The following is a 13814-nucleotide window of genomic DNA, read 5'->3' on the forward strand; positions in this document are numbered from 1 at the left end:
GACAGATTATAAGAAGTTTCAAAACACACTCTTAATAGTTACGTTTACATTGCCATAAAATGCATTTTGGCCTGTGTCATACAGTCAGTATCCAGATGAAGAGAACAATTATCAGAATACAATTATGATTATTTTATTAGTTGACAATTAGTTGTTGCAGCTCTAATTAAACTCATGGAAGGTTCTGGTTTAACCCATTCAAATAGGAAAGAACTGATTTCTTTTATGTGCAGTATTTTAGCAATCACTGTTCTAATCTTCTTAAGCAGTAATCCATTCCAGACACTACCCAAAATACCCCGGGGAAGATTCAAGATAGGGATAGCCCGCTGTATACAAACACTCAAACAAATTGGGTTAAAAATATATTTTATATACAGTTCTTTGACCAAAACAGACAATCTTCCTGTCAGGTCAATATCTACAATAACAGGAGACATCAATTTCACAAAAACTTAAATATAATACAAAATGTTGAATCGGAAGATAATACAAGATAGATGTTATTTTATCAATTGTGGTGGTTGTAGCAGAGATAATTTCAAGCATGTGTGTAAGAGTATGTAATTGAACTCATTTACGGGTGCTCCTGGTTGCAGCCCACAATATAATTTCATTCTTTAAGTGATTCTTTGGGCGACACTCTCTGGTTCTTGGCGATGGAGGACACTGTCGTCTCTCCCTCCGACAGCTGCACCTCTGAGGCCCAGGGGTTCCATCCGCACAGAATCGCAGGGACGGCATAGTTTCGAAACTATGGGGAAAAGAAACAAACACTTGAATTGAAACGTAAAAGAAGGATTGCATGGAAAAACTAGGCAAGGCAAGTTTATTTGTAGAGCACGAGGCGATTCAAGCATTAAAACAAAGACAAAGACATGACAGGAACTATAGACTAGAATATTGTATCAGTACTAAATCTACTTTTATCTATCCATGTGTTGCAGAGTGATGGAATTATAGCACCTTTGCCTGCACATAACAGATAAAAATAGAATATATCTTTTGAAAGGTTAAAAGTCAAGATATCACCTAGAAACCCTATGACTAGGACTAATACACAGAAGTGGGAATACTTTTTGACGAAACTGTAATACTTTTACTCCTACTCGAGTAATATACAGTATATGACAATGTAATAGTACTTTTTCTTGAGTAAAAGTTTCAGTTCCCCTTCCCACTGTGATTAAGTCTAAAAGTGACAAATGTCGACAGTATTAAATTATTACAACATTTGTGTTTCTTGCACTGCTCCTTCAGGTATGATTTAGACTTTCTAATTTCTGTGTGTGTCAGATTCTGAGCATTATTTTTTTGTTTTGTACTTCCAGTTACATCAATTTCAAAATATGAATTAGATATTATGTCGAGACAGTCACTATTACAGTTAATTTTACTCAAGCACATTTTTTGGCTATTCTACCCACCTCTGCTAATACAAAAGTAGGACCTATGTTACAAAAAAAGGTAAACTAAACACTGAAATAAGTAATCCAAACAAACTAAGGCAGTTGAATTAAACCACAACCTGCCAATGACCAAAAATATTGATAATAATGTGAAGGACTTGCCTGTCTGTTCATGAAAATGTAGATTATGGGGTTGCAGACTGTGCTGCTCTTGGCCAGAAACACAGGTATGGTGGCTATGACTGGGTCGATGTAGAGGGAGGGGACCAGGATGACGGCCAGGGCCATGGAGGCGTACGGCAGCCACGTCACCAGGAAGGACATCACCATCACCACCACCATCCGAGCCACCTGCATCTCCACACGCTGAGTACTGCCCCCCTCCGCTATCTGCCGCTTAGTCACCTACAGCACAGCGCACCACTTATCATTAGTTTGAATCCTTTTCATGATATCAAATACAAAACACATAAAACAACACAGAACATCTAGCTGAAAAGTCAATACAACAATACATTTACACATTTATAAACACACAGACCTGTACAATATGGAGTAAAATAATTAATGAAGGCATAAAATAATTTTGTTCAAATAGCCTATGTTTTGTTCCATAGAAAGCCTTTTTCCTGACTGTTGACATGGTGTGACTGTGATAAACATTTCTTGAGCACTCAGTTGATGAATACTTTATCTAAAATCGGGTAAAAAAATCCCAATGAGAGCTTTATAAATAAATAAAAGGCAGTGTTACTCTCTTCTCACATCCATTGACTGCCATCCTACTTTAGCGTATAATTCACAGTGGTGAGTTCAGACTTTTGCCGTAGAATGCATATTATAATATTACCATAATTCCAGAATAGCCTGGATTAATTGTTTTCTACAATTAAATCAATCATAACTCAGACAATTTGTAGTCATTTTGATGTTCAAACAAAATAGTGTAAAATGCAGATGAAATCGAATGCCACTATAACATTAAAATGTGCAAACCTATTTGACAAAATAGCCAAAGAACAATAGCCACACAACCACTACAACAACTGCTACTGCAGAATAAAATCTAATATTCATTACAAAAAATATGAGTCTTATATCACTACATTTCCACTCTCTTTCAATTATTTTTATAATCACCTCTAGGTATCCTTCTTAAAAGTAGGAAAAACAAAAATATCAAGCCTGGAAAAATATTTACCCCAAACTGACATTTCTACATTTGCGCAGCCAAACACTATCTTTAAGAATGTATAAATAAATGTCACCTGTCGCAGCGTCCAGAGCAGCCGTGAGTAGGACACCGTGATGATGGAGAAGGGCAGGGCAAAGCAGAGGAAGAAGTACATGATGATGTAGGACATGTTGCCCACGTCCCGACTGTACCAGTTTGGGGCGCAGGAGGTCCTGATCCCCTCCAGCTCATAACTGCCCCATCCAAAGAGAGGAGGAGTGTTCCAGATGAAAGACCAGACCCAGGACAGCACCACTCCTGCGACTGCATGTCTGGAATGAAGAAAAGGTGCTTTAAGGTGCGCTATGTAACTTTTCTGACGAGGGGCTGCCACTAAACTCCATGGAGATGTGCTTTGTCTGGCCTGTTCAACAATATGGCATTAAACTTCTCTATCTCCATGGAGACAAGTTACAGGTCAGATCTATGAAGAGGTGACACAGCTCACAATATGAATGCTGATTTTCAAGGTAAATGTGAGCAATAAAAACACCTGCAGTTGAAAAAATGCAAAATTTGAATTCCATATAGTGGAACATTCAACTACATCCTCCTTGGCCTGGAGACAAGCAGGTGGCGGAAAATTGACACAGTTTTCTAATTTCTAATTTAACTTCTGGTTATTTCTGTTAACGTGTCCAAGGTGATTGAGGTCCAGCAAACATGGGCTTTAGGTGGACTATGGACATTTAGCCACAATCCACTTCTTAAATGCTTTTCTATGTCACAACATAGATGTTTGTAATACAGTTTACCTGGTTTGGAACAGCACTGATCCCATGGGGTAGCATACCACGACATAACGTTCAACAGAAATCACTGCTACACTGCATAAACTTGCTATTCCTACAGAAGATATAAAACACACACAAACATGTTTTAAACATGGTCTATACCAATACATTTGCTGGGTATTGACTAACCAAAGAAGGCCACAGCGAAGCCCTCTATGACACATCCAGCTCGTCCCAAGCTGAAATATCCCACAGCGGTTGTTACAGTTGTGGGTATACCTCCTAATACAGCACAGCCCAGATCACAAATGGCCAGGTTAACTAAAGCATAGCTCAGGGGTTGTCTCAACTGTCTGTGTCTTACTGTTACAACAATCACCAAAACATTAAGAATGACCCCCGACACTGAGAAGACACCCATTATGGCTGCCAGTACAGTATAGCCAGTTTGAGACAAAAAGGGTGTGTTGGTTGGATCATCAGAAATATTTGCATGAAGGACCTCCATTCTGCTGTCTGGTAAAAAGGTTGTTAAAAATATTAAAATACAGAATGTTGAAAAAAAATGATTTCCTGAAAAGAAATAAACAAATAGCCGAAATAAAGAAGACCTTGGCTGAGCAGGCTGCTGCAGCTGTCCGACCAAATCTGTGTGGCTGAACTAATGGGACCCTCTTAATAAACCAGGCAGAGAGGAGGGACTTAAGATAATGACATTTAATTGTTGAAAAGCAAATCTGGGATTGTGCAGACATAATTCTGCCTAATATCTTGTAAGACTGCACTTTCCAAGATTGGCAGGGGCTTAAACATCTGAGTGGTGATGGGAGGAGGATCTAGGCTGTACAGATCTGGTATGTGCAGGATATGTGTTAAATGAGAAATTATCAACTGATTTGGGCTACATATCATACAATAGTAGTTTGGGCAGCATAATAATCATATGCCTCAACTTATGTAAAACCCATAAGAACACATGACTCGGGTCACCTTGGTTTTCCACTGTCAGAAATCAGATGAACATTTCTGTAAATTGACAGATTTCCTTACAGAGACAATAACATTTACCTTATCTTAATGTCAAATTTAAGACAATATATATATTTTTCAAACAGGTCCTACACTTGTGGCACATGCCTTTTGTCAAGTTTATACAATATTTTGTTTATCTGCTGTAAACCTATATAGGTTTTAAAGCTGTCATAAGAGGTAGCCTATTTACACAAAATGAACACAAGCTGGTTCATTTTTAAACTAGTCAGTGGCTTATCTTATGCTCTTAACGTTTCAGATATAATATATTATTTATGCATCAAAGACCCCTCACTCTTTGCTGTTCCCCTGAAACATATAGATTACTATTACAACATAATAGAACATAACAGTATATAAAACACTATTATAACACCTATTCCTCTCCGTGTCACCAGAGGGCGCTATGCACGTCTGTCCTCCTTCAAAGCCGCTCGCTCTCGCTCACTCTCTTGCTCGCTCTGCTCTGGTAGTAAACAGTAAAGATGGCGGCCTCCTCGAGGAAAGCCGCGCACGACATCGAAACGCGAACACGAACTGACGATGTGGTTGTTTCTGAGAGTATCAGCTTCAGTTCTCTGCTGCTGTCCGAGCCCGTGCTCCGGGGTCTGTCCGCCGCGGGCTTCCAGAAGCCGTCTCCAATCCAGCTGAAGGCCATCCCGCTGGGCCGCTGCGGGCTCGGTGCGTCTACACATCATTATGTACAACGTGCTCCAAACGACATTTGACTACATTTAACACCAACTCAGTCTTAACGAGGCGAGGGGTTTCACTAGAGCTGGGTAATCATGGATACATGTATATTATCGTGAATGTATGTTGGTTTGAAGGTATGCACACATTGGATATCGTGTATATTGTTCATAGTAATATGCAGCAAGTTGAAAAAACTGTTGTAAAGTGATATGCTGTCACTGTTGCAGGTTATTTCACATTTGTCTGATACTTAAACATCAACATGTTTAAAGGCATGTGTTTACACATTTCTATTGAATTGGCATATGATCGTTTTCGGAATACTCCTAACTGCGAATGGAGGTATTCATTTTTGATCGTCCACCCTTAAAATTACGGTTACTGTGAGAAGAATCTGCGATTTTACGATGATTGACATGACAACAACTGTGAAATCCTTAATAATATCGCATTTCTCTTGTCTGTGAGCAGCCTTATGAAATCCAACTTTCTGAATGATATTGAGGGACATGAGGGCCAGATTGAAAATACTCTTTTATTTACATTTATCCAGGTGGCACCGAATTGCAATGAATTGATGTTGCTTCTAAAATTATCATGATCATTATTTTGTAGTTCTTATGATTATATTGTGAATTAAATCATCACGATTATTGATTAACCTAATCTAACCTGTTTGACATAGGTTTATGTTTTTATTTAGGCCTACACCATTGTAAACACAACATTCTGTCTTTCAAAAGTTTTATAAATTTTTCTGCTATTTTTCAGATTTGATTGTCCAAGCTAAATCTGGTACGGGAAAAACATGTGTGTTTTGCACAATTGCACTGGACTCGTTGATATTGGAGAATCCTGCCACACAAGTAAGAAGATGACTGACTACAATCATAATATTTGTTACAATAAAATATGCACACTGACTGTAAAGCTTGTAGAAGACTTTAGCTCTTGTAATATGTAGTCTTTTAAGTGCTTATGACAGGTTAGACGACGCAGTTAAGATAAATGTATTTTAATTTTGTAGCCTGATTGTAAATGAGGACATCTAGGAAATTACCCAGCAACCACTGGGCAAAAACTCATCTAATGTCACCTTTTTTTATTTGACATATAAACATATATAAGAGCACCTTTTATTTTATTAGAATTAATATTTAAAGGATAAAATGTAAAAGTTAGAACATCGTAAAAACCTGTCATACGCACTTTAAGTTAAGATGCCTGTAGTAGTAATGAAAAACAAAACCATTATTTAAGGCTAAATCTTGCCTTCAGGAGGTTTGTAATCCTCTTTTCAGATGGACTGTACTGAAGGACTGCCTCACACCTGCTCACTCCTAATCTTTTCCCAATCAAACATAAGTGGTTGTTAACATTTCACTTGCTGATCAGGCCAACCTGTTCATTCAACAGGCACTTGTTCTGGCGCCGACGCGAGAGATCGCTGTGCAGATCCATTCAGTGGTGATGGCAATAGGCTGTGCCATGGAGGGGCTCGAATGCCACGTGTTCATTGGGGGCAGGCCTGTGGGTCAAGACAAGGCACATCTGAAGAAGTGCCACATCGCTGTCGGCTCACCAGGTGCAAGGCATAAAACATGATAATAGACAATACTATCTTTATGACCTCATGATGAGCATGATGTAAAGCTTTGTACATGCCTCGTTCCAGGTCGAATCAAGCAGCTTATCGAGTTGGGCATGTTGTCTACAGCGAGCATCCGACTGTTTGTCCTGGATGAGGCAGATAAACTACTGGAGGAGGGAAGCTTCCAAGAGCAGATAAAGTAAGATGAATAACACAGACTGTATACCACACTCCTGCATGATTTACAATGACACTTAAACCTTATTTGTTTTCTGTACAGCTGGATCTTCTCCTCTCTGCCAGTCACCAAACAGATGCTTGCTCTTTCTGCTACTTACCCAGAATCCCTTGCTCAGCATCTCACTCGCTACATGATTGAGCCCACATTTGTCAGACTAAACCCCAGTGATTTGGGCCTTAAAGGTAAGATAGCAATGTAACAATTAGTGTGTGTGTGTTCTGATTTGAAGGTTCCTGTTGTATTTACACTGTGATTTCCGTAGGTTTGAGGCAGTATTACAAATTGGTGCAGAGTCACCCTTTACCACACAAGGTGTTTGAGGAAAAGGTGCAGCACTTACTTGAGCTTTTCAGTAAAATCCCCTTCAACCAAGCGCTGGTGTTCTCCAACCTCCACACAAGGTCAGACTGCAGCATGCATGTTATTTCACTGATTCAAATAGTAATTGATGCACAGGCAGTAAAAGTGATGGCAATGACAATGTTTTTTTGTTTTGCCAGGGCTCAACATCTGGCAGATATCTTGTCCTCTAAAGGCTTACCTTCAGTCTGCATTTCTGGTGAGAAGTTTTCTTACATCATATTTTACTATGTGCCTTTGCCATTACAGTAATCTGTAATCTTACACTGTGAATTCTAGTCATGTAGTTTTTATGCATTGAACAAAACAAATGCTTTATATGCTGTAATAATGGCTGCAGGTGGCTTGAGTCAGGACCAACGACTGGAGGCAATGTCCAAACTGAAGCATTATCAGTGCAGAGTGCTCATCTCCACTGACTTGGTAACATGCCTCATTCTTGCTCCATCTGTCAAATATCTTTGTGTACGTGGTTTACATGAGTGTGTTGTCACCAGACTGCCAGAGGTATAGATGCAGAAAAAGTGAACTTGGTCATAAACCTGGATGTGCCACAGGACTGGGAAACTTATATGCACCGCATCGGACGGGCTGGGCGCTTTGGTAAATCATTTTTATTTATGATTTATTATATTATAATGTCTGAGCCCTTGTTGGCCCCTAATCCTTAAAACAAAATGCAGTTTAAGATGCCCAATTTTTCTAGCCATTAACACTCAAAGTGTGACATCTGTCTGGTTTTGGGCTTCCATTTCCGAAAGCCAGAAAAATACATGGAAATGTATTTAATTGCACACACCGCACACACCGCACACACCACACAGTAATTTTACTTGCACGTCTTCAAGCCTACTTTATTTTTACCTCTTACTGGATTAGCGTTGGCTGTATTTAGATGTAAGTAGGTTGTACTTCTGTTGAAAGGTCAATTGCTTCCTACTCATCAGTTAATTATAATTAATACTTGGAATTATTTGTGTTTTCGTGTCCACTGTGCAATTTTCACAATTGTGTCTTTTTTTTTAGGCACTCAGGGTCTGGCTGTTACCTATTGTTGCCATGGTGAAGAGGAGAATAAGGTTATGGCAATCGCTCAAAAGTGTGGCTTGAGTTTGTCTGCATTACCTTGTAAGTAACACAATCTATAAAAGTATTTATTTTTAAGATACAAAATGGCTTAGTAATATTACTTCTATTACCAACTTCAGCCCATCTTGCTATGTTTATTTACGGGACACAGTTTTTTAAACTTCTGATACAAAACACCATTTAGGAACTGATACAAATAAATGTCGGATTCATTTCAGGGGTGTGTTATGTTTAAATTATTCCATGCCAGTGTTTCAGTTTGTTTGTTCTGGGTGAAGAGGTCTTTGTCAGAAAGTTATAATGAAGGATTATTCTGTGGCAATCCACAGGGGAAAAAACAAACTGACAATTAGATGCTTTGTATATTTATTTCTTACAACTACTGTGCGTAATTGTCTTTTTCAGCCTCCCTGGAATCCAGTTTAATGAAGGAAGCTTGTGACTGGGATGTTTGCACCGAGGCTTCTAATGCAGATGCGCCAACATTCCCAGTTGTCTCCAGGACTGAGAGAAAACCTAGGACACAAGAGATGCCCACACATAAAGATTCATCTGCGAGGAGGAAGGACGTTCAGGAGAGACCCAAGCACAAACTGAATGATGAAGGTGATCCAGACGTGCGCCCCAAAGCTCAGGCAGTGAGTCAGAAACCGCCTGATCGCCGTTCCATAGTCTCTCATGAATTATCCCTCAAAGAACAGCAAGAAGCTCTGCCCAAGATCCCACCTCTCAGTTCTTTTAAGACCTGTAATTCTCGGTTTGTAACATTTGAGGAAGCAGAGAGGGACTTTCAAAACTTTATTACAAAAGGTTTGGGTAGAACAGTGGAGGTTATCAGACAGTATGGAGGGAGAGATGAAGGCAGCTTAGAAGAATTCACTGGACATATAGAGACATTTACACTTGATGACAATAGTGCAAAGAGTGCGGTATTGACTAGTGAATATAGGAGGCAAATAATGTCACCCTCTGTATCACCAAGTGCTCTGTCAGACATGGAGGAAAATGACACAGCAGGAAATTCGGATCAAAATGAAGACAAATGTTTCAAAACTGCAGTCATGGCTCCAGCTCCAAGCAAACATATTGACAAACTGCTTTCAGTCAAACCAAAGAAAAGTTTGCCAACTGACCGTGTTTCAAATGACTCCTCAAACTTGGAGAAAGATGGAGCTAAATCGAGCAGGCGAACAGACGAGGAAGCTCCAGAAGAGACTGACCAAACCAATTTGAGAAGGATCAAAAAAGACGTAGGAAAACGCAAGCAAAGGGGCTCGGGGCAAAATAGCAAAAGGAGAAATAGAGAGGTTGAACATGAAGAGGAAGAGGAAGAGGAAGAGGAAGAGGAAGAAAAGGAGGAGGAGGAGGGGAGTACTGACAGTTACTGGAGCTCATGGGATCAGCACCATCCTTATGCATATTACAGCTACTACAGTGCAGCTCAGTGGATGGCTGCGTATCGAATGAATGCTGTCTATATAGAAGAACTCCTAAAGTACTGACAAAGACAGGAAAAAGCACTTACTAAAAATAAAATGCTCTTTTTGTTCAATAATGACAAGTTTTTGAAATAAATTCACTTGTATGAAGCAATATGTTTGGATTTTCTGTTACTGGAATGTTCTGGTGAATTGATACGTGTTAAAATACTCCTTTGATTATTGAGTTGGTTATTACAGTGTTGCTCTGGCCGCGATGCACCACACCTACAGGCTGGAATATGTCTCCTGAAACCATTACCCCCTGTAAAAAACTTAACATTTCTGGGGGCTATCAGTGGGCTTAATACAAAAAATAATAATTAGAAAAGGTAAGTGCACAATATTAACCTACCATTCCGACCACAGTTTCAGATGTCTGTTAAAGAGGGGTCAGTCTGCTGCAAGAGGGATCCAGTCTGGGTCCATCTGACGAAAAACTGGACTGTCCAAAAGGTTCACAACTTCAGTGTCAACAGCAGTGACGCATGATTTGGGCTGAAATGTACTAAATTTTCTGTTAAAAGAGTATGATTTCGAATGCTATCACAATGCACTCATCGGTTTCCAAATACCTACATTTAAACAAGAAAAGATTAAATCGTGCGAACAGAAAAGACCAGGACATTGTGCATCCTTGTGTCTTTGATTAATAAGGAGATGAGAGGAGAGGTCACGATAACTACAAATAATTGTATGTTACTATAAATAATTGTATGTTTTGTTTGAAAGGTCATTTCAAGGTTGGACAAATCCAACTCGCGCTTCTGATTACCAGCTTCCAATCTTCCAATCAGCGCGGGGCCCTTAATGAAACAAGTGCACAGCGCAGGGCCACTTCTATCAGCCTAAGGTGTAGATTTTGGTCCTTTCTTCGCGTGATTAAGCAATGGAAGGACAGGGCCGTGTGTGCTCTGTGGACCATCCTCACACTAACGCAGTGCTCGGACCATGGGTGCGCACAGGTGGAATGGCACAAACCTGCATTTGAAGCCTTGTGAGGAGAAGGCTTTTCTTGTTCTCAACTGCACAATTTTAAGCCTGTCTTTGATTTTTGGTTTGCCAGGAAACTTGTGGGTTTGTTGGGTTGTTTTCCGGACCAAAAGCCTCCAAACGTGTAACAATGCTCTGTTGGTGAGTCTGGCGGTCAGTGACCTCCTGAAGTGCTCCGTGGACACGCCGCTGCTGCTCTTCACGTTCCTTCACTATGATAAAGGCTCCGTGCCCTCCGTGTCCGTGTGCACCCTGCAGCAGTTCACATACGCGCTGTGCAGCTGCGTCCAGCTGCTCACGCTGGTCAGCATCAGCGTGGAGCGCTTCCAGGCCATCGCCTTCCCGTTCCAGACCGAGAAGAGGACAGTCCGAGTCCGCGTCTGGATCATGTCCATCTGGGCCTGTGGCGTGTTTCTGGCTCTGGTCTCACTCATGCTGTCCAAAAAGGCACTTTTTTACATGCTTTGTCGGCCGCACATGGTGTGGGCCAGCGAGGGGCGCGTCCAGTATTCAGACCCGTTTGGCCCCTACGTCCTTGTGCCTGTGTGGGGAATGTCTTTAGTCGTCATTATCATACATTATCTTCGCATATTCAAAGTTGTGAGACAACACCGGAAAAAGGTTTTCAGCCGCGGCGTGCAGCTGAAGCCCGCCGTGTCCGCGCACCTGTGGGACATGCTCAGCGCGCCTCCGCACTCGGGTCTCTTCAGATCGCTGCCCGCGGTGTCCTCCTGCAGCCCGTGCCCACCTCGCCGCGGGGTGCCGTCTGTGCCCGAAGAGGGCGGCTCCAGCGAGGGCCCAGGCTCCAAGGCTCCGGAGATCGTGGGAGCGGTGTGTCTGCTCACCCCGGGCGCCAGGGAACGGGGCAAGAAACATATGGAGGGGAGACTTGCCCAGCGTTTTGGATACATCATAATCGCCTTCACACTCTTTTGGGTGCCAATCGTGGTGGTTCTGCTGATGCACGTCTTCTCATGGCAGGACGGGAGCAAAGTGAGTCCCTCCTCACTGTCCAGTACATCCAGCACTTAAATGTGTCCATTACCACAGTGTACATTCATGTATTTTTATATAACTCTTACCAAAATAACGTTGATGTCAACCTGGTATTTTCTATAATTATAACACATTTCATTATATTTGGTTAAAATATATGTTGATTCAAAAACATAGATTTTTGCTCTGCTTCAGTGGACTTTAAGTTCTGTTCAGAAACATCAGAAAGATAGACCAGTGACGTAAGGAAACGTGCCTCAGATTCATTATATATTATTATTCATTATGTTCATCTGGATGATAACAATACTTTTAACTTTAACATCGAAAAAACATCCCTGCTTTTTAACAGTAACTTTCATGTAATAACTTTCATGAAACTTTAGTTTACTTTAATACATTTGTCACTAACGTATTTGTAATTTTAAACCAAGTGAAGAAATGTATATATTATTCCGCAGCTGTAGTTTGACAAAATTAGTAAATGATCCACTTCTTTTCCAGACACTGCTGGAGCTGGAGACCTCTGCAGTGGTTCTGACGTGTGTGCAGGCTGCCGTGGACCCTCTCATCTACACGCTGGTCACCAGGCAATTTCGTTCTGAACTCGGCAAGATCCTCTCCTCCATTCCTGGCTGTCGTATTAAATAATACATTTAGAGTTGGGGGATATTTAGATGTTACCTTTGAGTTGAAGTCAAACGAACCAGACTTTCCACAAAGAAAGGCTGTAGAGAAAGGGAAACGCCAGAACCCACAGACTCTGTATTTGTGGCAGATATTGATGTTTTATCAGGCGCTTCACAGTCGGGACACAAGACAAGGTCATAAATAATATCCAACACCTGACAAGATACGCACAGCAGTAGTCTCAACAACGACAGGTGGCATAAGAGGGGAAAGCAAAAGAGTGAAGAAAACTGTCATAAAGGCCATAAAGGGACAATCAAAGGAGCACAGAACACAGAGAGACAGGTAATACAAGTACAGACATCTGTCCTAAACAATAGTACAGTTCTTTGACACAAAGTAAAAAGATGGTCACAGAATAATTCAGTCTGTTTTTGAAGTGTGACACAACATTATCTTGAAACAGGGAAGTAAGAAATTAAATCCATGTAATCACAGTCCAGAAAACATGAAGTGAATCTTGTTTCTTGTGTCATACCTTGTTATTCTGTCTGAATAAAATGCCATTTTTGAAAAGTACACCTAATAAGGTCCATGATATGTGCTTGTCAATTTTGTTAATTCGCTGTCTAACTCTAGGCTGTATCTAGGCAGTTGTTTTTACTGTACATAATACTGATCCTGCATTATAGTAAGAACCCACTAAGAGGGTTGTTTCCCATTTAGAGTAACATACATTAAGGACCACACTAGTCTATCAGAGTTCTAGTGTTAGTTTTATAGCTATTGATTAACATATTTTCTAAATATATAATCATTTCTCTATTTTACTACTTACATCTCATTTATACAATTTACTATTTACTTTAGCTACTTTCATTAGGTATAATTTGGCTAATTTATTGCTTGGAAATCATAACAACTGACTGTAGAGAGCTGCTATTTTGATTGAGTCTCAAGTGGCTGTGTGCTTTCGTTATCTCACCTTATTTCTGTAAAGTTATAAATGACGCTTTGTCTGCAGCTGTTCTTCAATGCTATACTGAGACCTAAGGTGAGGTCACATAAAGATAGAGCTATGTTGGCCTCACAATGACATTTAAGATGAAAAGGCTGACCAAGCAACATTAAATAGGTGGTTTGCAGTGCTAAAAGGTCAGTTTTCATCGTGATAAAGGTCAGCTTTCAGGGCTGTGATAAGAGACATATGGGGCAAGCTGCAAGTGGGGGAAATTGACAATAAAATGTTAAATTGGGCATAAACAGGCAAAACATTATGACCACCAGTCTATTGTTGGGTTACTTGAGTAACTTTTTGAAGACATTATACT

The 13814-nt window shown here is 40.5% G+C and overlaps 3 protein-coding genes across 3 annotated transcripts; 2 read left to right on the forward strand and 1 right to left on the reverse strand.

The window, feature by feature from the left end:
- Positions 1–480: 480 nt before the first annotated feature.
- parapinopsina (parapinopsin a) lies at positions 481–3930 on the reverse strand. The gene is made up of 5 exons (XM_072448567.1): positions 3567–3930; positions 3399–3489; positions 2678–2915; positions 1572–1814; positions 481–754 (listed from the first exon to the last, which is right to left on the reverse strand). Exons 1-5 carry the CDS (start codon positions 3883–3885, stop codon positions 614–616), a joined length of 1032 nt encoding a protein of 343 aa, XP_072304668.1. The 5' UTR covers positions 3886–3930; the 3' UTR covers positions 481–613.
- Positions 3931–4864: 934 nt separating this feature from the next.
- Positions 4865–9975, forward strand: ddx20 (DEAD (Asp-Glu-Ala-Asp) box polypeptide 20). Its single transcript, XM_072449823.1, has 11 exons — positions 4865–5090; positions 5877–5971; positions 6522–6690; positions 6781–6895; positions 6977–7119; positions 7200–7338; positions 7438–7496; positions 7638–7720; positions 7795–7900; positions 8324–8425; positions 8792–9975. Exons 1-11 carry the CDS (start codon positions 4895–4897, stop codon positions 9886–9888), a joined length of 2304 nt encoding a protein of 767 aa, XP_072305924.1. The 5' UTR covers positions 4865–4894; the 3' UTR covers positions 9889–9975.
- An 840-nt stretch (positions 9976–10815) lies between these two features.
- On the forward strand, positions 10816–13062 carry LOC140363605 (D(2) dopamine receptor-like). Its single transcript, XM_072450238.1, has 2 exons — positions 10816–11850; positions 12358–13062. The coding sequence occupies exons 1-2, from the start codon at positions 10816–10818 to the stop codon at positions 12502–12504; spliced, it is 1182 nt and encodes a 393-aa protein (XP_072306339.1). The 3' UTR covers positions 12505–13062.
- Positions 13063–13814: the final 752 nt, after the last annotated feature.

This window comes from Eucyclogobius newberryi, unplaced genomic scaffold, assembly GCF_026437365.1.
Source record: "Eucyclogobius newberryi isolate DKJ021-1_F unplaced genomic scaffold, fEucNew1.0.hap1 SCAF_17, whole genome shotgun sequence".
In the NCBI taxonomy this organism is placed as follows: Eukaryota; Metazoa; Chordata; class Actinopteri; order Gobiiformes; family Gobiidae; genus Eucyclogobius; species Eucyclogobius newberryi.